Source organism: Morchella sextelata (assembly GCF_020137385.1).
Source record: "Morchella sextelata strain SCLS chromosome Unknown scls_8, whole genome shotgun sequence".
Classification (NCBI taxonomy): Eukaryota; Fungi; Ascomycota; class Pezizomycetes; order Pezizales; family Morchellaceae; genus Morchella; species Morchella sextelata.
The window spans coordinates 1479019-1504677 of record NW_025408623.1 but is presented as its reverse complement, the minus strand read 5'-3'; the positions used below and the strand labels follow the sequence as shown (position 1 = coordinate 1504677).

General features: G+C 44.6%; 6 protein-coding genes across 6 annotated transcripts; 3 read left to right on the top strand and 3 right to left on the bottom strand.

The window, feature by feature from the left end:
• Positions 1–465: 465 nt before the first annotated feature.
• Positions 466–2010, bottom strand: H6S33_012598 (uncharacterized protein; the record flags this gene model as incomplete). The annotated part of the gene is made up of 5 exons (XM_044843966.1): positions 466–1073; positions 1277–1347; positions 1435–1457; positions 1538–1705; positions 1792–2010. 5 exons carry the CDS (start codon positions 2008–2010, stop codon positions 466–468), a joined length of 1089 nt encoding a protein of 362 aa, XP_044695247.1.
• A 3178-nt stretch (positions 2011–5188) lies between these two features.
• On the top strand, positions 5189–9071 carry H6S33_012597 (uncharacterized protein; the record flags this gene model as incomplete). The annotated part of the gene is made up of 4 exons (XM_044843965.1): positions 5189–6370; positions 6447–6933; positions 6994–7575; positions 7642–9071. The coding sequence occupies 4 exons, from the start codon at positions 5189–5191 to the stop codon at positions 9069–9071; spliced, it is 3681 nt and encodes a 1226-aa protein (XP_044695246.1).
• Positions 9072–11876: 2805 nt separating this feature from the next.
• On the bottom strand, positions 11877–13031 carry H6S33_012596 (uncharacterized protein; the record flags this gene model as incomplete). Its single annotated transcript, XM_044843964.1, has 5 exons — positions 11877–12215; positions 12293–12541; positions 12622–12780; positions 12873–12938; positions 13029–13031. The coding sequence occupies 5 exons, from the start codon at positions 13029–13031 to the stop codon at positions 11877–11879; spliced, it is 816 nt and encodes a 271-aa protein (XP_044695245.1).
• Positions 13032–13283: 252 nt separating this feature from the next.
• H6S33_012595 (uncharacterized protein) lies at positions 13284–13756 on the top strand (the record flags this gene model as incomplete). The annotated part of the gene is made up of 3 exons (XM_044843963.1): positions 13284–13436; positions 13497–13583; positions 13655–13756. 3 exons carry the CDS (start codon positions 13284–13286, stop codon positions 13754–13756), a joined length of 342 nt encoding a protein of 113 aa, XP_044695244.1.
• Positions 13757–19135: 5379 nt separating this feature from the next.
• H6S33_012594 (uncharacterized protein) lies at positions 19136–19832 on the bottom strand (the record flags this gene model as incomplete). Its single annotated transcript, XM_044843962.1, has 5 exons — positions 19136–19161; positions 19276–19323; positions 19410–19498; positions 19561–19646; positions 19713–19832. The coding sequence occupies 5 exons, from the start codon at positions 19830–19832 to the stop codon at positions 19136–19138; spliced, it is 369 nt and encodes a 122-aa protein (XP_044695243.1).
• Positions 19833–21989: 2157 nt separating this feature from the next.
• Positions 21990–23851, top strand: H6S33_012593 (uncharacterized protein; the record flags this gene model as incomplete). Its single annotated transcript, XM_044843961.1, has 4 exons — positions 21990–22193; positions 22266–23337; positions 23398–23468; positions 23843–23851. The coding sequence occupies 4 exons, from the start codon at positions 21990–21992 to the stop codon at positions 23849–23851; spliced, it is 1356 nt and encodes a 451-aa protein (XP_044695242.1).
• Between the last annotated feature and the right edge of the window lie 1808 nt (positions 23852–25659).

Here is a 25659-nt window from a genome sequence, read left to right as displayed (position 1 = left end):
CATTGAATGTGCGTGGCCTATCTAAGAGGGTTTGTGACTGGTGGTTACTTCATGGCTGTGGGTCTAACTAAACAAAGCCCGAATTAACACTATTAATACAATACTTACGCTCTACTCTACACGTTATGTACGTAACCTGTCGCAAAAAGCAATTTTCATACGTACATGTATGCATCATGTACGCGAGGTTTCACCCGCGATGTGGAAATGATGTGTAGGACAAAAGTAACAGATAAAGATAATTCTCGTATTTTATTTCTCTCCATTACAACCACCCCCACGTAACGTGAACATACCCCTGAATTACTACGTTCCCTATTCCGTCCCTTTACACATTTCCCATAATAGTACATGACAAAAGGAAGAAAAACAGAAAAACAATTGCCATTTCAACATATCCCCATTCGGTGTGATGAAGAAGATGTAAAGAGGTGGCTATTATATCTCAATCTATTTTTCGACTCTCTAGAACAGGAATGCAGCAGCAACGGCACCCGCAGCCACAAGACCGAAAGAGGCACCGTTCCTAATAGCATCACCAGGCGCATCACCGGTTGAAGAGGCGCTGGCGGAACTGCCAGCTGTGGTAGAGCTGGTACCAGCGGAGGAAGTTCGGGTGCTGGTGGTAGAAGTTGTGAGGTTATTTGTAGCGGTTGAAGTTGAGGTCAAAGTTCCATTTGAAGCACCACTTGTGACGGCAACAGTAGATGTAGATGTCAAAGTCCCGTTCGCGATTGTCGTTGTAGTAGAGGCAATACCAGTAGTGGTGCTGGAGATGGGGTTTGTGCCATTTGACTGGGCTGAAACCGAGGCAGCGAGGAAGGCGAAGAACGCGAGGAATACGAGGTAGTAGCTTGGAGAAGACTTCATGGCTGCGTTTGTGTTTGCAATGACAGTGTCGCTTGAGTTTGAGGAGGAGGACGACGAAGTAGCAGTAGCAGAGGAAGGATTGGTAGCAGATGGAGTTGCGTCAACTGTTTTTCCTGGCCAGGTGGTTGCTTGGGGTACTCCTGTGATTGTAGTAGGAACGATAACACCGGAGGGAACTGAAATCTGGAGCATCTTGACCACCTCTTTATATCATTTTGCACCTTTCGATCAGCAGTGCTTCTAAAAAAGGAATTATTTTTTCACCAGGGCTGGGCAGGGGATGCCATAATGTGCTGACGAGTCTTTTCAAGAAAGAAATTGTCGCAAATGGATTTTTGAGTGCCGGTGAGGGAAATCCATGCTAAGTGTGGGTGGGAGGGGGATGATAATAATGCAGGTTGCTTACCTGTAGGGGCTGGGTAGGTGACATTGTACATAACTCCACAAACTTTGTAGCCAATACTGATAGCCTCATAACTGAATGTAGATCAGAGAAGTCAGCACTACTACTCTAAAAGGCTCTTGATGAAAATCCTCTTCCAAATAGAGAATTAAAAAACCTACACTGCGGTGTTGTTGTTGCCACACTATTAATAGAAACAGTTATATATATTAGCCTGATAACTCTGTGTGGATAGGAGCAAAGTGTGGCTGGCTGGAAACTTACAGGCTCATTGAAAACACAGTCGGCCAGTTCTTTAACAAAGTCGACATCTGTGCAAATACAACTCATGATTTCGTTGATAGCTTGCAGAGTCTCCTCATCACTCCCGTAGTCGCCACTTTTGATCATATCAGCGTATTGTGAATTATCCGTGAGTTGCTCCGTGACACACTAGATGCCCGGCACCGGGTGATTATCAGCCCCAGTTAGGTTTATAAGGAGGTCATGTGATGAGGCAGTAACGCAATTGGGCATACCTGAGGCAGTTCACTTCCAGAGCCGTATTTCTCCAGTGCAGGGCATTCGTACATGCAATCTGGTGCCTGGTCGGCCTCGCTGATGGTAATACCATTAATGGTTTCTGTCGAATCGTCCTCACTCTGCGCGGCTCCATTTACACTAGAAATTACAGAGAAGGATGCCAGAAGGATAGTCAATAGGCGCGGGGCGCTAAGTAAAGAGCGTTGAGAGACCATATTGTTGGCGGTTGATTTTATTATTGTTGTTGGATTAAGTTGATTGATATTAACGAATGAATCAGATCAGTAAATCTCAAAGGAATGTGAATACCGGCCAATGTAACGAATGATGGTGCCGAAAAAAAGGTAATATAGAAGGAGCGAAATTCGGGCTTCTTATCCTTTTTCTAAGCGCAAATAAAGAAGCTTAAATTCCTCAAGCTATCACGCCTCCGTGAAAAAGGAGGAGCCAAGGTAGTACAAGCATCCTATAAGGGAAGTTGGAGGTATCATGAAATTCGACGTTAAACCCCCTCGTGCTTGCGACTGGTTGGAAGTGAGTTGATTTAGCCTAGTACATGTAGCTAGTCCTTGTGAAAATTCATTTGTCTACGCCGCTTTCACACGCTACCAGGGGAATTTAGAGTCATACTGATACATACACTGTATTTTACACTATATTTTATACGAGCTTCCTTAGTCCTAGGTCTCCCTGGCCCGTGCCATGAAATTCGGTTAGATCCGAAAGCCCTATATTACATACCCTGCCGCACCGTTGATTCGGGTTTCCGGCTTGCCGAGTTGTTTCGTTTCCTTACCTTACGTGCATATTGTAGTTACAGGCTATCAGCCAGAGTCCTGTGCGTTTTACATGTACTACATTAATATGATGTAGGTACATGTACTCTAGTTTCGTTTTCTCATTTCTTTCAGCATGCGTGCACGCCAAGGGCTGGTAACGGTAGCTACATGTACCTACATGTACCTAGTAGATATAAATCACCGTCGCGAAGCAAAACCACATCAAAAAACGCACGCCGAAACTGGCACTTTTTCCAATCGCTCCAGAACCCGCCATTTTAAGATATAACTTGTACCAATTAGTTTAATATAGCTTAATTATTAGGAGAATCACTTGACAGACTTGAATTTCAAAAATATTCATTGTAGAATTAATGGTAGAGAATTTTGTTCGGTTATTTTCAGGAAATGTACTAAGGCTGCGCTGCATGCGTCAAAGCTACATAACTTCCCACACATTTGTTGAACAAACTTACGCTTTGAAATATATCTTATTCTATAGTGTATCTCCCTATCCTGAAGGTTCTGTGGTAATTGATAAATAATTGAAGGTTAGAGAGGTTGCCCATTTTGGCGTGTGTTTTGGCGCGAAGACGGTGATTTATGTCCAAGAACTATACATATACAATACCTATGAGTTGCTGGACATCTTTTCTTGGAGACGAAAGGTTTTATAGGCACGCGTATATAAAAATATATTGCATGCACATGTGCGTAGTGATGTTACTTGAATGTTATTAATTCTATAACGTTGAAGTTCACATCAAAATAACACGCAAGGTGGCTCTAAGAAATTTAAAGATATTGCTTAAATCTTGCCAAACATAAAACGTCGAGAAAGATAATATCGATATTGTCTGAGATGCAGCTGTTGCAATTCAGCCCCGGTCGAAAGGAGATGATCATGTTACAAATGGCTGGTTGCGTAAATTCATGCTTGGTAGATTTCAACCTCACCAGATCCTCACTTAATTATAAAGGCATTGAACAAAAAACAAGTAGTAAGTAGAGTCATCATGGTGAAATTCTGTAGACTCATTGGATATCATGAAACTCTCCCGCTTGTCAAGAGTATTGTATGAGGTGAGTAAAAGTAAGGCAACATTGATTGATCATGACCTTAATCATATGGGATGGCATTTCAATCTGGACTGGTTCAGTATCCCAATCCGCAAGTTTCCAAGCGTTTTCCCTTACTCTACACTAAGCATCAGTTGTTGATTGCCTTTTAACGACTTTCTTCAACTCTTTATCGACCAACCCTTAGTTGCACCTCCATTACCCCTCTCATTCTATCTCCGCTAGTCAGGCAGGCACGTGGAAATTCTTCTTCAGCTTGTTCTTAAAGCTGTGCATTTGTTGCTACACTTCTTACTAAGGGTGTGGCGAGCCGAACGTACCTCTGTTCTTTTTCCCAATACAGGGGAGGTCTTGTCTGGGCAACACAGCTTCCCAGACCACATCTATCTTTCTCTACCCAAAAGAACCTACATGCACTCATAGAAAAGTATCTGCCAACCGCCTGGAGAGCATTGATTCCACTTTTCTCTTGAAGGTCTTGAGAGCTAAGGAAAGTACACGGCCGATATTTCTTTATTTTCTTTGGGCGCCGGAAAAACCGGAGGAGGGCTGTCTAGATCAAATCAATCAACCTCCGCGCATCGCCAGTAATCTTCCCATCCATCATCCCTTCGATCCAGAGCCCTCTTGCAACACAACCTGCCTGACTGAACCTGGCCTACCTCTCAACTCCATCTGTCTCGACTGATACCATATCTAATCAAGCCTTTTTATTTTACCGGTAATTAATCCTTCTTTCTATATTCATTCTACTTTGTGCGTCTTTTGATAAACGCGGCCGTTTCCTCGTACACTTCCGTTTTTCGTTTTTTTACATCCCCGAACGATTGGCTTGGGGGTGTAGGTCATCATTCACACGTTTTTTTTTTTGCGCCTTTCTATCCATCAGCCTCGACTCACTGCGCTTCATTACACTGCACTGAGAAAAGGTCTGATTGATAAAAAGTCAGTAGAATCTTTTTTTAAATACGCTCTACTATTTCTATTTGAATTATCATCTCCGAAAACCAAGAGCTAATAATACCTTCACGAGTTTATAGAAGTACCTCCTGTTTGCAGGGTGCTTATATTTGATCAACCTCTCTGATCTCTCTGTCTGTCTAACAACCCATCTCGGAAATCTGTAAGTGCCACAACCCCCCCCCCCCCCCCCAACCATCACCCTTCTTGCCTTTCCCTGCCTTGTCTCTCTTTCACAACACGTTGTTGCTATTTCTGTTTGTGGAAGAATCGTTTTTCCTTTTAAAAATTTGTATCAGTCTTGATACCCCTGTCGCTTAATCCCATTATTGCCTCTAACCTAACCTACCTACCCCCCCCCCCCCCCCTTTCTTCTTTTCCTTACATAAACACCTTTCGTCGTCGTCATCGACAACCCATCATCTACTTGAACAATATACATCATATATATCTTATAACTATTACTTCATTTTAACTGGCTAATAATTTATAGCAACTTTTATTCGTAATAATCTTTTTTGTTGTGTGTGTGTTGTGGTTGCTCTTAGTACACCACCAACCAACATCAATCATCATGAGGGGCCGAAGAGGTCAACGTGGTGGTCGAGGTCGAGGACGCGTTCGTGGGCAATCTTATCCACAACGTAGACTCACTGATCAAGGCTCAGAAGAGAATAACAATGAGGACTCATCGAGGCCTCCTACACCTCAACCGCAAGATGGTGAGCCTGAGGAAATAGAAGTAGATGAGGATGAGGTTTCACCTGCTCCTACTGTCCCTACTCCTCCGGCTCCAAGAACATTGGCCCGCCTTCCTTCAATGCCATTGCAGGTTAGTTTGCGCGCCAGGAAGGGCTTACACAGTAGTCCTGCCGATAGTGAATTGGCAAAGGAGAACAGCAATTTGAACACTACTGCTGTTGCTATAGCTGCTGAGACACCTAATACTCCTACTACGATGGAGACTTCAGGCCACGATGGATCTTCTTCGGAGGTTGAGGATCGACAGCCAAAGAGAAGAAGGATTCTTGAAAATGGATCAGCTAATGCAGCTCCTCCTACATCGGATGCTGCACCTACCACCCCCACAAGGGGGAGAGGTAGGGGTCGGGGAAGAGCCCGGGGAAGAGCTCGTGCAGAAGTCGGTAGGCCCAGAGGTAGTAGAGGTAGAGGCCGAGGAAGAGGGTCACGTGGTGGCCCCGGCTCAAGGGGTGGAAGAGGTGCATATCGCACACGGGGAAGAGGACGAGGCGGCCGAGGCGGCAGCGTCCCAGTCAGGACTGTGGCAGAGGGGCCTGTAGTAGAGGCCGCATTGATGAGGGTTCCAGAAAAAGAGGAGAAAGAACAAGACACTACGTCGGCAACCGAGTGGTATTCTGGTGTCACAGGCACTTCTTATCGTAATCCATTACACAGCAAGCTAGATGCACTTCGGGAAAAGAAGATTAAGCTTGCTGCCGACTTGGCACCACTGGAAGATCTCAAAAAACGCAACTCTGATATAAAGGATCGATTTAAAGTTATTGCAAAACTAATAGTTACTCGCCATCAGACTCGTGCAAGCAAAACTTTGAAGGAATTGAAGACAGGTCGGGACGTTACCAGTCAGGCGCCATGGGCTAAGGAGATCTATGGCACGTTGGATGATAGGCTCGAGACACACTTGAGCTATCTAGATGGCGAAAAGGAGTTTAAACAGATCAACGGGGTACAAGTTTTTCAAAACAGCTGTAAAATCGTACAACGATCTTTTGAGGTAGGCATTTTTCTACTATATTTTACTTGGTGTATAAAAAGATTTATGTAGTTTTTTTAACCCTTATTTTTTCTAGATATCGATGGGCGAGTGGATGGATCGCTGTGTCGTGGCATTCATCCGAGAGAAGCGTGACATCTCTGAGCTTTGGAAAGTCAGAGATCCATATCTCAATCAATGGATCCTCCGCAGATGTGGAATAAACAGGACCGAGAATGTTACGATGACCGATTTGATCGAAACATTTATGCATCGTGAAGGCCGCGATCGTTGTAGATATGATCGACCGCAATTGGCCACTCGGACTAACGAAGGTCTATTCGACCGCAAGGTCAGTGAGACATGCACTGCAAGAGCGAGAAGAATATTTGGCGAGTGCATTAGAGTTGAAAAGGCCTCACTTATGACACCCCCTCAATCGCCAGGATTAGAAGCAAATAACACAGATGATATGGAGATTGATAGTCAAATATTGGATGAACTTTTGTCGAATCAATCAATCTACGATCGTCTTCGAGATAACGACAAGTCAGGAGTCGGAAAACTTGATTTTGTTCTTGACCGTGAGTCTTCTCGATTAGTATATCTCATAAAAGATTGTTTACCTAACACCACGTGTTTAGACAAATATGACCCTAAAAACCCTGCCCAGGTTCTCCCACCAAGGAGATACACCACTCGCGAAGCCATGGCTGTTGACAGCTTAGTTCGCTTGAAGGAGGGCATAGAACTTGATTCAGAGGACGAGTTCGATAAATATTCTGAAGGGGACTACTACTACGATGATGAGGATGAAATTATGTCTGTAGACAAGGATCTACCTAACGAGAAAAGTCCTGATCAGAGTGGTTCGGGAAAGGACCATGAAAACAGAGAGCTTGTTGATCGAGAAAGTGAAATGTGGGATTTTGTTCCTTCCAATCTTCACCGGAACAGCGGGGAGGGGCGGGAATCCTCGGTGGAGTCTGAGAGGGAAGAGGTCATAGTGCCAAGCCCCAATTATCTTGCCGAACCTAAGACTTCAGGCATTGAACCTTCTCGAGAGAGATCGCCATCATCTGGCCCTCTCACATCTAAGCATTTTGATTTCGTATTGACCCCTGATGCATCATCTCAAGATCCTGTGTCTTATCCAGCTAGGGCCATGGAAGATGGGGAGGTACAAATGCTGGGCACCAGTGCTGATCTTCCCCAAAAGGCAAACGGTAGGTTCATCTTACCTTATAATTCGTAGTTATGATATCAAGAAATTGACAACCTTTTTCTCAAAGGTCATTCAAACGATAAATTAACCCCATCAGTACCCGGAAATGGAACCTTGATCAAGGCTGTAGGTTCACCACAAAAACGCCTTCGCGATGGATCCGAAAAAGTACAACAAGATTCTAGCAAAGAAAATCTTCGGCCCAAGCTTCCAGATAACCCGAAACCTCCAAACGACAGACTAGAAACCGTAAAACCACTCAAAAGGCCGCCTTATGATGCTATCTATCCAGGGGTTTCTACTGGTGCTAGACATCCATTTTTGACCGATAGAAATTTTGACAAACCGATAAAAGGAAATAATGTGGTCACCGTGAACCATAGTCCGCAAAAGAATGCACAGAAACTCTTTGCTGATCCACCTGGATTCACCCCCGTCCTGATGTCTTCATCTTCTTCAAATGGTGCCTCCGGAGCAGCAGGTAACCGACCAGGTCCTAGTGCTACTTTTAGAGCAAGAGGGACTTCACGCAAAGAACCTGGTAGACCGGGTCGAAAGCCCAACAACCCCTCCACCCCGTTATCGTATGTGCAGCCCGAATATCCTTTACAGGGCAAAGGTCGTATTCTTTCACCAAAGCCGCCCCAAACACCAACTCAGATGGGTTATCCTCCGACTGGATACCCTGCGTCAAAGTTTACAATACAGTCTAATTCTACCGTTCAACCCCCGTATCTAAAGCCATATACTGCCGCCACGACGCCTTCCCCCCTGAGGAGTCAGTCAAGGCCCCCATATGATCCCCGCGATAGTCCCAATCCCACATGGGCCGGGTCTTCTTATCCTTATACGAGCCCAGTTCAATCTTCATCTCCATACGCACCGTCTGGCGAGTATAGTTATGACCCCTCGCGTTCATCAGTGCCTCCCCAAGCTCCATACCAACCCCCTCCTCCTGTCGGATACGGTCCCTATGGCGTCCCGGGAGGGCCAGTTCGGAATACCCCGGGACCTACTGGGAATCCGTTCCAGTCTAATAACTCTACTCAAACTCCCTATAATAGCCAACCTCCTTACTTCACTCCACCAGGTTTTACTTCAACTGCACCTCTACCCCCACCATACCAGAGACAGTACCCTCCAAGTCCGAGCTGGGGGACATCACAAGCCCCAAGCACCCCGGCACATCCTCGAAATAGTTTACAGGGGAAGCACCCCTACGAGGGAAAAGCACCACAGTTATTTACTCTACCGCCTACTACCCCTACACCTGCAGGGCCGCAACAAGAACCAGTCAAGTACTATGTTGGTGATGGCGTTTATAAAACTGCACCTTCAACCATTGAGAGACTGCCTTCACTTACACTGTCGCAAGGAACAGTTTTCGAAGAGGATAACTTGTCAAAAAATTTAAACCAAATGGCCAGAGACGGCAATTGGGGCTCTGGAACTCCTGGGAGTGGAAACCCCGGCTCTTCCCAAGGGACCGCGCTCTGAATTTGGGCACGATGATCTGATTGATTAATCAAAAGAAGGGTTATAAATTTTTGGGAAGGTGTTAAGAAAGGTGGCGTGTAGAGTTTGCGAGGACCCGATCCGACAATAGCGAATCCCACACAAAATTTGGAATAGTGGTGTAATAGTGGTGTATATGATTTGGGCGATGGAGTTTTAGGGTTTCATTCCTGCGGGTCTTAGTACCTCTTGCATATTTCTTTTTTCTTTCTTTTCTACTTTCTTTTTATTTACTTACATGCCCTATCCCTGCATTTTATAACGCTCGTTCAATTCACATATATACTTAGAATGGTATCAACTTTTTACCCCGACGAGTGTCGATTTAGCTTATTATTCATTGTTAGAAGCGGTATTATCCTCGTTTTTTTTATGTTATCCACCTCCTTTTTATTATATCCTTTGTCCCCCCTCCTTAGCGGCTTAAAGCCTTTGGCTCATTCCCAGCCAAATTTTTGCTTATCATAAATAAGGGACTTTCTTTTGTCACAATGAAGCCTTAAATGCGCAAAGGAACGAGGAACCGGAACCGAATCGCCGTCATTGCCGTTTCACTAGTTATATTTTTATAAACAAAAAATTCACATGTAAATTCGAGGTAGTTTATTATATTAATATTCAGTTTTCTAGTTTTAAATGTGCAAGGCAAAACACTGGAGACATAGTTATAATAATCCACGTCCTTTGTCTAACCAGATTGTTCATTCTGGTAATTTTGCCAAGACGAGTGACGCCTGGTGAACAAAGGGTTTCCCGGCTGTTGAAGGCCTTATAATTAGTAACAACCACATCGATCATGCAGCGCTGCGCGCAATATCATATTTATACAAGCGGAGTGCGGCCTCCGGCCGCCCAAGTGTAGTGAGGAAATGAAGGTGCGGGCGGTATTGCGATAGTAATTTCTTAGATTATTGCTGCCATTCTGAATTATTGGGTACAGGCACGCGCACGCACTAAACCTCATCTCCATCTCTCCTTATAGGTAATCTGCGATTTATTAGCTCTAGTATGCACTCTAAGTCATTCAATGAGTAGCTTTAGTATGTACATGTAGTTCATGATAAAATGCTATCAGGGAAGTTCGACCTGGATATATAAAAATATAGCTGTAGTTCTGTCAGTGTTTGTTCTTTTATATCCATCAAATTGCAATAGCTACACGCCTTTTAATGCCAGTTCCCTTCCATCTCGGGAGTAGGTCTTTGTCTACTTGTGTAATATGCAACCAATATTAGAAATAGCTATAGTACGCAACCATTAGAAAACGTTCCTAGTGACGATGAGGAAGACTATATAGTTTAGACGTGATGATTATGAAATATTCATAACTAGAAGGGCCAGTCAAGATTATTCATACAACATGCAGTGCAACTTCTAGCCTACTAAAGTTATACACGCAAATTGCAAAATCATCTATATATGATCATGAGATTAATAAGTAAAACTTTACCATAGCTATATATATATATATCTACCACCGGTGCTTAGCGGCTATTAACAGACGCATATCGATCAGTATCATCCCCCCCCCCCCCCTTTCCCCGGGTCAGCTCGAAGCCATCAAGCACGTCTTGGTGAATAGATTTCATATGGATTTGCCTCAATATCCCAAGGATTTTCATATAGTGATCGCACTAAAATTTCGCAAGTTCCCCACCCAGATCATTCTGCTTAGTCTAGGAATAGCAATAATCTTCCAGGCTTTCTTGGAACTCGAAAATAGTTAATAAGTCTCTTTCTCTCACAAACCAATGTTTTCCGTCAGAAAGACGCCTCTAAATATGGACTGCCAGTCCTTCAACCTTGGGGATATCAAAATCGCAAACACCATAAAGATTATGATTTCTATTGAAGAGCTCGTGCTTGTCTCAGTCGTTGATATAAGCAATATTGTCACTACAATTACATTGATGACAGCAAATTTCCATATCAGGTTCATCTCGGTCTTCCTCTAGTAGGTTTCTCCAGTGGAAAGGGCCCTCTAGTATGTGGTGCTTAAGAAACCGTATGATTGAAACATTATACAGCAGCAGCAGCTGCGGTGCAAATTAAAATTCATGCGACTTTGAGGTATTATGCTAGTGTATAATATGCTTTTTTGTCTCTGTTACCCATAGTCTCGCTGATGGTGTATATAATACTCCCAGTTTCCGAAGTAGCTATTACATTTCCAGCAGGCTCTGTTCGGCGGCTTGGTTGTTGGGGAACATAAGTTTCGAGGAGAGCAGTTTAGCACCCGCTGGTTCTCCGCTATATTTGCGATCGAACCACACCCTTGAACGATCGAAAGAAGGCTATCGTCTTACACAATTTTAGCGGATGATCCACTGTTTGTCGATTTCTAAGAATAATACTCTTTTCCGATGGATTGTATATACGAATCTTGATGACCATTGGCGTAGTTTAAGAGGTGTACTTTGCGGTTATGTTGACTTTTCCTTTGAGTAAAAGATTCAAGATTTAAGTTGACAAGGCAGACCTGCAAGAGGTGGGATGCGCAGTAGATTTTACAACCTATGTCTATGTTGCATATTCCATATTGTGGTTTCTCCGTATTTAATTGCTCGGAAATATGAGTCCAAAATCATCCAAGCATATAGACTGGAACAGAGCTGGCAAACACAACTTTCAGTAAGGTAATCATCGCTTCACCAAAAACAATATGATATCAAATCTCGGCCGCTGTATTGACCATCTGTATTTATTTATTTCATGAGCTTTAACCGCCGTCTATTCTATCTCTTTGAAAAGAATAAGTTGGTCGCAGCACAATGTGCACTCAGAGTATTACTCTTCTACTTCCATCTCCTCATCATCTCCACCCTCGACCATACTTTCCTTAGCCAGCCTCTCGGCTTCAGCGACCAGCTCTTTTGGAACCTCTTCGTGTTTTCCCCATCCCTTTACTATACCCTCGCCTGATTCAGCGGTAACAAGTTTTTCATGTCTGACCCATGTCATTTCAAGTTCAAAATCTTTATCTTTGGAATTATCGTCGTGCGCAAAGTATATGATTCGGGCGGCATGCTTGACGGCCTCTTTAACGGTGATGTTGGGCAAAGGTAGCTTCTCGAGCTCGGCTTTGGCAGCCTGACGACCACGACCAGTAGCAGCACCAAAGTAGCCCTGTATTAAGAGTTTTAGTAAATAACGAGAGCTCTTTGTCTATCTTTTTGAAGGAATCTTTAGAGCGAGCTGCATACCCAACCGACACCGCTTGGCTCAACCATCCACAAACCCGGGCCACCTTCCTCGTCCATCCCTGCAATGATTGCAGTGACTCCAAATGGTCTCACACTAGAATAGAGAGTGTATGCCTGGGCATACCCGCCCATCCTGTCCGCCAAACTGGAAACTGGGATCGGGGTGTGATAGAACTTTCGCCAGGATGCAGCCTCACTACGGGCGCGGGAGGTAAAATGACGAGCATCGGGGATAAGACCGGAACATGCCTAAAAACAGGACCGGTAACGGTCAATTTATCTGCTGTTGGTAGTACTGAGAAGAGTGCGCTCTGGGGGGTGAGATTTACGAGTCCAACATGTCTATCGACCGTAGCAATTCTTTTGTTACTTCCTGGGACCAAAAGCTTGCTCCCAATCAGCTTTTCGACTGCAAGGACGACGCCATCTTTGCACCGTATTCCGATGGCGGTTCCGCCGTTCTCGACAGCTTTAGTAGCATATTCTACCTAGACATTGACCAAACTCTAATCAGCGAGGAACTCTCATCTGGTCAAAGACTCGAGAAAAAACACAGAGAGAGAGAAAGCCACTAACTAACCTGAAAATTTCTTCCATCGGGACTGAAGACGGAATTTGAAAGATCGTATCCTGTTCCGATCGATGTCTAAGCCGAAGCCTCAATCAGCAACCACCCCGCAACGACCCCACAATCCATCCTGAAACATTCGGTAAACAAAGTTGGGGGAGTAGCTACCATGACGGACAGAAGTTCTGGTTACCGGTGGATGGATGGAAGATGATGATGATGATGATAGTAGTTTGTTGGGATTTGGTTTTAATTTGTGGTGCTCGATATTCTCTATGGCATCAGACAGCAGGAGGGGAGAGGTAAGAGCTGCACGCGTTACGCTAAGCGATCCTAGGAAGCGGCTCCCAGGGCTCAGGGCAATACGGTCCGGGTAATGATACTCGTTCTACGACCAAACCTTAAGGTTGAGTCAACCAAACCATGCCTCCTCCATCAGCCCTCGCTATTAAAACATCCTCTGTTATCCGACTCGTAAAAGAGGAGGCTTCTTATCATAAAGAAGCTGCTCAGCAGAAAGCTCAAGTCGAAAAGCTCGAAGCAGACGGCGCTGACGAATATGAGCTGAGGCAACCGGTTCGTCTTTCTTCAAGTTCTGGAGACAGCTCTTTACACGTATTGACTCTTTGAATATAGAAAAAAGCTCTTGAAGAAACTCTTGTGATGGCTCCTGCGGTTAGAAAGAGATTGGCTTCATCCCTTGAACTTCTTCAAATGGCTCTTGTTAGTGCTGCCATCTAGCTATCCATTTTTTAAAGTCTCACAATAATATCGTCTAACATAAATAAAAATAGGACGATGCATCCGAGGCCGAGACCGCCGAAGCAAAGGAGAAAGCCGCTAAAGCTCTTGAGGATGGAAGGAAGGTCCTTAAGGAATACGGCGAATATGAATAAAAGTTCTTGCAATACAGTATGTTCCAGGGAATTTCTGGAGCTAATAAAATGTTGTATTACGATACCATAGAGCTAAATGTGTAATCCGAATACTAGATGTTTACACCTCTATAGTCACCTGGAGCTTTGATTGATTTGTAATTGCCGTGGAAATAGCTTCACACTGTGATCTTCATTTCATTCAATTGTAAACAGTATGAATATTCCTGGAGCATCATGGTAAGCTTAAGGATAAATCAAAAAGCTCAGATTTACGTTAAATACGATCGAGTGATCATCAATGATTGGTTTCAGACTTTCTCTCACATCTATTTCAGTCTCTTTAGATTTACATTTTGATATATTGTGTATACTTGAATTTTGATCTATGTAATTAGTAATCTTTGGTGAAATTGATATGGAGGGATCTTCTCTAAATTCCTCCGGAAAAAATAAATTTGAGCAATGTTTAATTAGGCAAACATATTCCGAATTAGGGGTAGATCCTTCAAGGCTGGTATGTGTGGTATCCGAATATGAAGCGCTTGATAAAAGGCCACCGTGAACTCGGGTTTCAAGCTGACCGATGTGAGAACAGCCACACCGTCAGTGCCTGCCATCGGTACACTTATCCACATCACCACTCCAACCAAAACCCGATAACTTCAAGCAACAGTATTCACACTATCTTCCAGTTGAACTCTACTACTACTTTCTTCATCCTCCCCTTTGACACTAAACACTGAATTAGTTCAATCTTTCTCTCAATTTGTTATCTCAGCTAAATTGCGAATTATGGAAATCGGCGGACAACATTACCTTCGAGTTCCCTACGCCTATGCGGAATATGAATTTAAATGTCCAAATTGCGTATATCAATTCAGGACCCATGAAGACTTGATCCATCACTTCAGCCATGATGAATATCATGCGTTTAATGCTGGTCTCTGGAAACTCAAACATCCGAATTATACCGAAACTCCCATTTTCTGTTTTCGCTGCTCAAAAGTAGTTAAGAATCTTTTACATCACTGGGGATTTACAGCAAAACACCATGTTTGCTGGGCATGTGGACTGGACTACAGTACGGCTGAGGATCTTGCTGAACATGTACGCGGACGTGGTGTTTCTGGTCGCTCCCATCTAGGAAATTATCTGAGGTTCAACCTCGAGCATTGTTACAACTGCAAAGTTTGTTACATGATCTTCCCATCACTCTCCACACGTCGACGCCACGAGTCTGAAGACTTGATCCATTGTGATCGGAAGATCCTGAAGTACGCAAGCTCTGTTTGTTACGACCCTTCTCTTCTAACCGTAACGGATCGGTCAGGTTGGATGTATTGTCATCGATGCAAGGTGGTTCTTAGTGAAAAAGGCCCATCACATGATACTCTAGTTATTTGGAAAAATCACAAGGATACGAGTACAAACCACAACTACTGCTTGGACTGTAGGCTTGATTTTCCGAAGGACAAAGCACTTGAGTTACACATCAGCAAATTTCACCCTCTTGATTTTGCATGCCCGAGAGCGAACTGTCGAAGGGTCTACAAAACTTTAGAGAAAATGCAAACCCATTGTGCTGAAAAAACAGGCCTAGTTTATCCTTGGGATGAACATGTGGATTTTCAGTGTGATTGTTGCCAGAAAATTCTCGGTACATTGGATGCATGGCAGGAGCATATGAAGAGCGATGCTTTTCACCTTCATATCCTTCAAGGTTATGATGATACCTCCTTGCAAAAGAGTACGGGTAACTTGAAACCTTTTGGTTCAAAGGAATAGAGGACAAGCGGTACTCCCTTCCCTAGACCTGAGGTGCAGCTTGTCTGTATAGAAACAACCTATACACAAGACTAGACAAGCAGGGAGTACGGCGGATATAAAACTTTGTTGATTGTGGGATATTTAAGAAACTTTTACTGGTATCCACTATTAAAATCACTGGCTGTGTCTGAATTCGATATTCAGATATAATCATATTTATCTTTGATGTATAATACTACTATGGAAAATCCATAAAATAGATGTATTATCAGCTTGAGACAATCGTTCCACATGCCCGGGTGCGCAGGTTCTATCAATTTTACTAGCTCCAACTTATTGTGCCTTAAACCAACACCCTATTCCAATCACCACTTACATAGTACATTCATACCTCTATACATAGTTTTTCTTTGGCTCCTGGTATGAAACACAGCTGACTTCTGAAGGGGAAGGCTCCAATGATATCTTTCTCCGTAGTATCCAGTTCGCTATAGCTACATATATGTACATACATAGCAATGCTCCTGCCCTCTCTCCCTATTAGAGACTGAACAGCGTCCTATATCCGCCATTTACTAAAATAACATCAACATAAAACCAAAGAGTATGATCGGATGAAGGTTTCTATAAGTGATGAGAACATATATCCCAGCAACCCTTTGAGTTTGGTAACTCGGGTCTTTATCAAGTGCGAATAACAATCTGCTAGGTTGAGTACTGACCGATACCCATATCAACCTTTTTCTTTCTTTTAAGGGCCCTATATATATATAATATCTAAATAGATATATAGACGCGCTATATACATAAATTATGCGATTTTGAACCTTTCGTTTACACGAAACTAGTCAAGATACCTCGACTGCCACATGCTCTTGGCTTGCTTCGGGATGACCTGACGCTAACAAATAGACACAACGTCCCAAGTTCTATTTCTCGGTGATTAAATGACCGGCTCCAAGCCCACCGTTCCTCCATATGCAAAGGGAGAGGGAAAAAAAGGGAAAACGCAAGGAAGCAAAAAGTGCTAGCCGGACCCTAAGCCAGACCCTTCGTCCATGAATATCCAGTTTAATTTTAGAGCGGAGGCGGGATCGATGGGCAATTAATTAACGTGAGTGGAATCGATCACGCGCGTACGGGCCAGAGTGATATTTCCGTGATCGACGAACAGCATGTATGATGGGGTTGACGTTGGTATTCCGCAATGACTACATAATATGTAATCTAGGTACGAGATCGATAAATTCGAGGTGCTCGAGGTGTTTTTGAACTGCGTGTAAATTTATAGTACATTGTATAGTACGCATGTATATAAATACATACATACGCTATGAGTACCAATCTACATCTTACGATAGTAAGTACGTGTTACATGGGCATGTACATGTATTCGCTGATTATTTGGCCGCGCTTCGATAAAATATTAATTGATACTTGGACTTGGGGCACTTCGAGGTATCCAAGTCTAATAGATTGAGGTCGGAAATGTAAAGCCAAAGATGAACGAGGCCGAGACATCCAGCAGTCACCCCTTGAGCGGCCCCGTGAACCGTTAAAGCGACCGGATATTACAGCGGGATGTTGTGGAACGGAGCCAATTGATGTTCTTTTTCCTCTTTTTCCACACAATAAGAACTGATTTAAACTTCGCCATCCAGATCAGTGGGAGATTTGCGATCGGCGGTGCAGGCAAGTGAGACATTACTTGGCCTACAGTAAGTCAGTCATTGGGTATCACTCGGTTTCTTGGTTTGTTCTAAATTTCCGAGCGATTGATTGTGGCGTGGGCCAAGAGATCGGATACATACATTTATAAATAATTATCGTGCCGATGTTTTTGGTGATGGATTAAGAAAAGGAAAAAACCGGAGAGAGATATCGTCAAGAGTGGCTGGCGAGTCTTTAAGAGGATAAGCACACTTAACCAGTCTATATTTATCTACTCTGGCAATGAATGATTGGCAAATATAATATTAGCCTCTTGTAATGTAGATCAATATATACTCGCCTACCAGCATAAGAACCAGAAAATGCGAGTGACAAAGTCAAGGATTATCTGTATGGCAGAACGGCGCCACTCCATACAAACAACCCTTGACTTTGTCACTCCCATTTTCTGGTTCTTATGCTGGCAGGCGAGTATAGAAATACTGGCTCCTATCATATCACGAGAAATCTGTTTTCCGAAGGAATGACACCTGATCCCGAAGGTATCTTGGGCCATATTTTTCTGGGTCTCATCACTTTATAATTAACCAGCATTCAAATATTCCTAGGATGGAGTAGAGTTGGTACAGTATACTATACGCGTTTTAACACAGCAGAATTCTACAAAGCGTACGGGTCCTTGTCATAATAGGTGCATCAATCATAGAGATTCCGACAAGACTCAAATGGTCTCTTCTCTCTATATAGAGTACTTGCATTGTAGCTAAACCTAGAGCCACGTGCGTCTATACGTGATAGCTAATCGTCGAGTGGCGAAAGAGAGCCCACGACTCACAGACGGTGCCTGTGCTTCGCACCGTTTCGTTACATAGCGCGTTCCTGTGCCTCAGTACTAGCGAGATTAAACGGTGATTGAATTAAGGTTGGCTTCGATCCAGGCACCAGAAAGAACGCACTTGGAAACTCCATTACGAGATTCGAATTGCTTATCGACAATCCATGGGCCAAATACGTCGTGTACTGCAAGTATTTGAGTTAAGTACTTCCCCCTGATCATCTTTGCCTCGGTTCAGCTATAAACGTACAAACAACACCAGAGCTTGGGCGTTAGCAACCAATGTCCAACCAACCAATACAACACCTAAAAACAGAATAGGAGACCCGCTGTCTTTTTTTTGAACCAAAACAAAACAAAACAAAACAAAAAAACAAGCTTGCAAGACAAGACAAGACAAGACACGGACTTCTAGCGCTTGTGTTGACCTGCGACAGTAGATGTGTTTGATCAGCGCTAGACCTATTGGGAAATTGCCCTGGAGACCTGAGAAAAGATCTCGGGTCTTATTAGTTCCCGGTATTTTGAGGCCGAGCGACGAGCGAGGCCGAAGATCCGTGGGTTAATAATCCGGAGCCGTGGAATGCACTAATAGGAGACTAGTTGACGGTTCGGTTCCTGCAGCCAATTGAACCCCTGCATGTCTTGCTCAAGGCCCTTAGTGGGGTGAAGTGCTGGTCTCGTGCTACACAATGCCATGCCGTTAGTGGGGAGAGACTAGAGGGGGATTTGTTACGTGGTATCGTGAGGAGGAAGAGGTAGAGGGGTCAAGTTTTTAAGAAGACTGGACCTCGACACTAACGTTAATGCAGTAAGAATTCCTACTGATATTGTTTTAATATGTAAAGGGCTACAGCTGTACAGATGTAGGTAATATATCGATATCGCACCACGATATAAACGTTACTTCTCTACGTGGCTTGCATATATCAACCAGTATTTAGGCTAATTCCTAGAAAGAATCATCTACTTTTACTTGAAGAGTTATAGTAATGTCAGGCATACTAGCTAAGTAATCGTTTGCAAATACCCTATGAGAGACCGTTCACTATCATCTCACTCAACGTGACCTACTTGATGCTGTAAGTAATTGAGAGGATGAGTTCAGCTCGTATCGGCACCTATCAATCACCAAGAGATACTCCAAATTCTGGGCCGTCTACTATCAGTACGCGTGTTCATCAAGCCACCAATTTGCAGTTTGCATGCAGAGATACAATTTCAAGTAATGTGATATTACCACGAGGGAAAAGCAACAACATACCAGACATGACTTCTCCCACCCTCCGTTGCCGGTTCTCCGCAACCATCCCTGTGCAGGACATTGAGTAAGCTTAAACAAATCATCTAGAATGCATAATAGAGGGGGTAGGATAACTTAGATGGAAGGGTACGTACCGATCAGCCCTAGTCCAACATCCCGTATCTCATTGAAGTCATGGAGTAACTTAATATGCTGCTTCACCGTCTCCGATGCTGCCGGGTTTCTGTTTACATGACAATGTTAACAAAAGTACGAGGCAAGCAATATGGGCAAGGTAAGAGAAACTTGAGCTTCTTCACACTCTCATCGTGCTTAGCCTGGACTTGCGCGATCTGTTTCTCGAGCGCGAGATTGCTAGCCTTGAGTGATTCCTGCGGGGTTGAGGGTCAGCCAAAGGCACATCACAAGATGGGATCGGATGGAATGAGGAGACAAACCAGCTTGCGTTCGCGGGCTGATAGCTGCAAGGCGGGCTGTAATTGTGTTGATTGTTGTGACGGTGCCGGAGAGCCGTCTGATTGTTGTGTCTCCAATTCCGATTCTGGCGTTGAAGACATTTTTACGATTGGCTCGGGAGTACACTTTGCAGGTTTACTTTGCTTTTACTCTGCCTATTTCAGCTTATTCGTTCGGTAGTGTAACTACAGTCGTAAAATTGAGAACGTATTTGGAGTATGCTGCTCTCACCCGACGCAACTGACGTCTGTAGCAATCCGACGATCACTTAAGCGAACCTTGGCCTACTGCCTCGGCTTGCAGAACAGCTAGTAAGGAGAGACAGAACAACGGCTAGATATTTTGTTTGTATTTTTAGGGGCAACCGATCCGAAGGTTCTATTGAATTTGTTTCTAGCTCTACATATAGTACATGTAGTAAATAAGAAAGACTATGATGTAACGTATGGTACCCAAATCTGTTGTCTTTAGTCGGAGTTTTTACGTGCCGCTGATTTTCATCGGCTTCTAGCGCGTGTCGGGAGGAGGTTTAGTTAGTGGGATCTAGGGATTTGTCGAAGCGAGGAAGGCGAGTTGGCTAGTTTAGTTCGTTTGTCGTTGTTAGAGGCACTTGTTGGGTTACTAAACATAGAAGTTCTAGTTCGTAGGGATGAAACTAGGACCCTGAATCCTGGAAATCTTTAATAAAGGTAGGAACACTACAGGCGCAATTGAAGCAGGTAGGGAAGAATCCTCAAGGGTGGGGGAGGTGGTAAGTAAGTACATTTACCTAGTTACTCTACTGAGGTTAGTTAGCTGCTGTAAAGTTTCACGAGGTTAAGGCGGTAGAGTGTTTTCCTCATGGCGTTCATAGTCGAAGGTGGCTTTCTGCACATACGATTTTTACCTATGGAAGCAATCAGATGAGGAGCACGCTCTAACTGTCTGCCGTACCTGTATCCGCGACTCGCCAGACAAAATTCTCCCAGGGCACATACCTATCTACATGTAGGTACGTGTGTGTAGATACTTACCTATAGAGCTCAGTCAGCGCGGGTCAGGATCTGATATTGATAATCGGCCACTGCCGAGAATAAAGGAGGCCAAGCCCTAGACCACATTTAGTCGCCAGGTACCAACCAACCAACAAAATCACCCACAAGGAGTTCCCCTCGAATTGCTATTTACAATTACTCCACCATTCGATCAGTTTCGTGAGCCCAATGGCAATGTCTTACTCTCTTTCCCGGGACCTCGGCACCTAAGACATGATACACGAAGAAGAAAAAGAAGACAACGTAGGTACACAAAGAAGCTTTTCTTGGTCTCACAGCATTGCATTTTCACGTTTTCTTCCCCTTCTGCTGCTGCACATATTATCCATGGGAGGCAGATGTTTGCGTGTAACCCGTAAACTGTACCTGCTTTTCCTTTCTTAGATGACTATCATCCTCCCGCCCCTGGTTGATTTCTACTCTGGGAGTGCCAGTACGTATGCTCTAGTGTTTTTGGATTCCCCTGGGGCGTTATATGCGTACTAAATATGTTACAGGGGCCTCCGTTGCTAGTGGAGTCGTCCTGTTCTGGAATATTGGGCCTGGAATATAGTAGGGATGGATGTTTACCCGGGAAGAGCGCGATAGGTTACGCCCTGCTCTACTCTTATGTTGTTCGATCTGGCCCCTAGGCCCTGGCTTCATTGAATATGGGGGGGGGGGGGGGGGGGTTGAGAAAACTGAGGAAATCCTTCTTTGAGGGGGATCTTCTTGGTTTGTTAGCACCCATCGGGAAAGAAGTAGAGTAGATTTGGTAGTGATTGCAATTGATAACGCAGAAGTAATAAAGTACTTACTTACCAATTACTGCACATTCCACATCATACATGCCTACTCGTATCGACCAGGGATGCCGTTATCCGGCAGCAGTAGAAGCAGAAATTCTAGGCAGACCGAGCATGAGGGACGTCTGTGCTTCCTGTCCAGGGCTTTTTTTTGTACTCTATGGTTCTTAATGCGATGCCACAATTTTGGGTGAATCATTCGGTGTTTCTCATCTCAGGTCCCGCCCGCTTGTTTAGGGGGGGCGAGTAGAGTATCGATATACTATATATACCCTCCTACCCTTCTACCTTTCCAAATATTCCTGCTCACCACCACAGCTCTTTCACTCGTTTCAAGCGCTGCTACTATCTTTTTGGTGTCTTTGCACGCCTATCCCTTCGCTGATCTATTACTATTACTACTTAATTCATATCTATCTCGATACTCTGAGCAGAAAACATGCGTTCCAGTACTGCATCCCTCATTGGGGCCTTGGCTGCTTTCAGCAGCTTGGTAGTCGCCCACCCGCTCACTGATGCCACCTTGGAGACCCTCTTCAAGCGTGCGGTATCCCCAGACAACACTTGTGGGTTTGCGTATAACGGAGCTGGTAACAACTACACCTGTGATTCAACAACTGCCGGAACCTGCTGCTCTCAATATGTTAGTACCACCTCTTGATACATATCTCGGTAATTTTAGGTTTTATCTCCATACTAATTAAAATTTTAATAGGGTTACTGCGGTTCTACCTCAGACTACTGTGGCACCGGGTGCCAATCCGACTTCGGATCCTGCACTGGCGGTGGTGACGGTACCGTCACCACCCCCGTCGACCCTCTCCTCTGCGGTGCTGCAAATGGTGGAAATTCATGTGCCGCTGGTCTCTGCTGTTCGCAGTACGGATACTGTGGAAACACCACTGACTACTGCGATACCGGCTGCCAATCTACCTATGGAACCTGTGATACCGGGGCCGACACTGGCAGTGATACCCTCTGTGGGCCAATGAACAATGGTGCGGTTTGTGGTAATGGAGAGTGCTGTAGTCCTGCCGGTTACTGCGGTACCACCGAGGACTACTGCAAGTCTCCGGATTGCTTGGTTGGATATGGTACCTGCGATGCGAGCTTGACACCAGCTGGTGCCAGTACCGCGAGCATTCCGAGACCAGTTTTGGGAAGTGTGCCATACGGTGCGGATATCTATGACTGTGGTAACAACCCGGGTGTTGTTGGTTTGACTTTCGATGATGGCCCATACCTCTACACCAATGACCTTCTCGATCTTCTCGCATCATATGGTGTCAAGGCTACCTTCTTCATCACCGGAAACAACAACGGAAAGGGTTCAATTGATACAACTGCTGCTTGGACGTCAGTTATCCAGAGGATGATCACAGACGGTCATCAGGTCGCTTCTCACACTTGGTCTCACGCAAACTTGTCTTCGTACTCTGCTGCTGATCAGGAAACGGAGATGATCAAGAACGAGATGGCGCTCCGCAACATCATCGGGAAGATCCCAACTTATATGCGTCCTCCATACTCTGAGTGCAACGATGTCTGCAAGTCTACCATGACCAAGCTCGGATACCACGTCACCTACTTCGATCTCGACACCCAGGATTACCTCCACACCACCCCCGAGACTCAGCAGCTCTCAAAGGATGTCGTTCACAACATCTTGTCTTCTGCTAACTCGGCCGTTGATGACTTCTTGTCGATCGAACACGATATCCATGATCAGTCCGTACACAACTTGACCGGGTATTTCCTAGACCAGATGGTTGCCTACGGCTTCAAGGGTACGCCTCTCTTTTAACTATTCTCTTAGGTATTTATGCTGACTTTGCGGTGATGAATAGCTGTGACTGCCGGTGCTTGCTTGGGTGATCCTGAGGCAAACTGGTATAGAGATGCCTCTGGTACCTCTTCGGTTAGTTCTTCTTCTTCTTCTATAATTGCTTCTTCTACTTTATCTTCCTCTATTTCTTCTTCTATTTCTTCTTCCTCTATTTCTTCTTCTACTTCCTCGGCCACAACCACCACCACTTCGAGCTCTGCATCATCATCGGTGTCCTCGTCGACTTCCACCTCTACCACTGCGGCTTCAACTTCCAGCACGAGCTCTGTCTCATCTGCCACCTCCACTACCTCTGTGGCCACCACGCCCGCCACTAGCACTACCACTTCCGCAGCGCCAACCTCCACCGCCATCTGCGCCGGAAAGTGGTGTGCCACAACACCTAAACCTTTCACTAAATCTACTGGGTGCTGGGGAGCTTATGCTGACTGTTATATTGATGTTAGCGCCTGTAATGCAAAGAACTGGGGAAACGATAGATCTACCTGTAACAACTATGGCCAGAATGTCTGTAAGAAGATCGAGAAATTCTGTAGTAATTGTGGATGGTGGGGTGCGTGCAACTCCAGCGACATGAAGCTCTAGATAGAGCGGGTAATGTTTTATTTCTTGATATGTAATGTTTGTTTTTTATTGGCGGGATGAAGGGCTATGGTTCTGTTTTTGGAATTGGAATATGGGATTGGTTGAAAAGCTTATGTATTGTGATTGGGACTTTGGACTATAAAATCTACTATTTATACTGGTCACAGAACTATAGACTCGCTTGAAGAATGCTCTAATACCATAAAATATGACTTATTGATTAAAAAGCTATTATTTATCTACGGGGAGTAAAGAACTTCACTAGATGATCTTGGCATGACACTAAAATACGAGTGATACATTATGACCCATTAACTATTAGAGCAATAAAAACGGCACGGCATGGCACGCCTCCTCATATCCAAAGACGCCAATAACTTCCCTCCAGATCTTATATAGATTGGCTATGCCTCTCGAAGAGCAATGGTATCTGCTTTTGATTTCGAAATTTCATTTTCAAACACTCCCCTCCCGCTGCGCGCGAGATTGAGACGTTTAATCCTCATCTCGAGATGTATGCCTCGACGCGGTCCGAAGTCAGTCAATAGCAGCGCCATACTAACTTGTACCACAGGAGTCCCAAAACTCGATACAACCGGGTGCGCCGCAGCCTCCTGAATCTTGGGTTCTCCCGAGGCTCGAAGCATAGTAGGACAGAATTTAAGACGGCCAAAGCCCGACCCATTCTAATGAGACTGAAATGCCTTGATATTCTCATCCTCTCCCAGGTATTCTACTCGAATGAACGAGTCCCCCTCCCCCCCTGTTGACTTAACGCTCTATCCACGAGGCTGGTGGATGGAGCGGACCCAATAGTCAATACAGCAGATCTGATAAGAGGCTCAACTATTCGTTCTGAGAGCCTTAATTGCAGTTTTATGGACGTGGTACTGGCCGTTTCGACGGCCCATTCGCTAGGTAGACCTACTCGATCCCTCTCCCTTGATTTATTGCGTCACGTTTCAATTCATTGCTAGTGTTAAGAGTGCCTCATCTGCAACATTTGACGGTAGTAAGGTAATATTAAGAATGTCTCCAACTGGGCATACCCAGACATTTATGGAGTAGGATGCAGGGTGGCCAGTGCATTCCACCCCACCAGTAAATGAACGGGGGTAAATAAAGATTCCAACCCAGTGGCAGGATCGGCCCCCGTTTAATCTTGGGCGCGCTTGGACAATACATATAACGTCTGGGCGGATCGTTCCGCTGGGAATTTTGGTGGATGGAGAACTCCGTTGACCAACGTGTAGGGGCGGCTTGGCTCGAGGAGAAGAGCGTGCAGAAGCTTATATTTGGTTGACACTTACTCTAGTCGAAAGCTTATATACTCTCTCTAGAGGCCCTCAATAATTTGCCTCTATTCTCTTGCCTTTTTCCCTATTTATTAAGTACCATTTACTCTATTACAGTTATCGTTTCTCGCTCTCATGTTTTTATCTCTTATCTCCACAGCTGGAAAACAAAGAAGAAAAATACAAAAAATAAGCTTCGTGGGGATTCAAACCCCCCTCTTCCTATTTGGCCAAACGTCCTACTGATGATACCCAGGAATAGGTGGTAAAGACGACTTACCCGCCAGACACCACCGACCGACCGATAAGATAAAAAGAGATCTTTGATTAGTGGTGGGCATGAGACAAAACCTGGCGAGACTTCGTCTCGAGACTTTGGACAA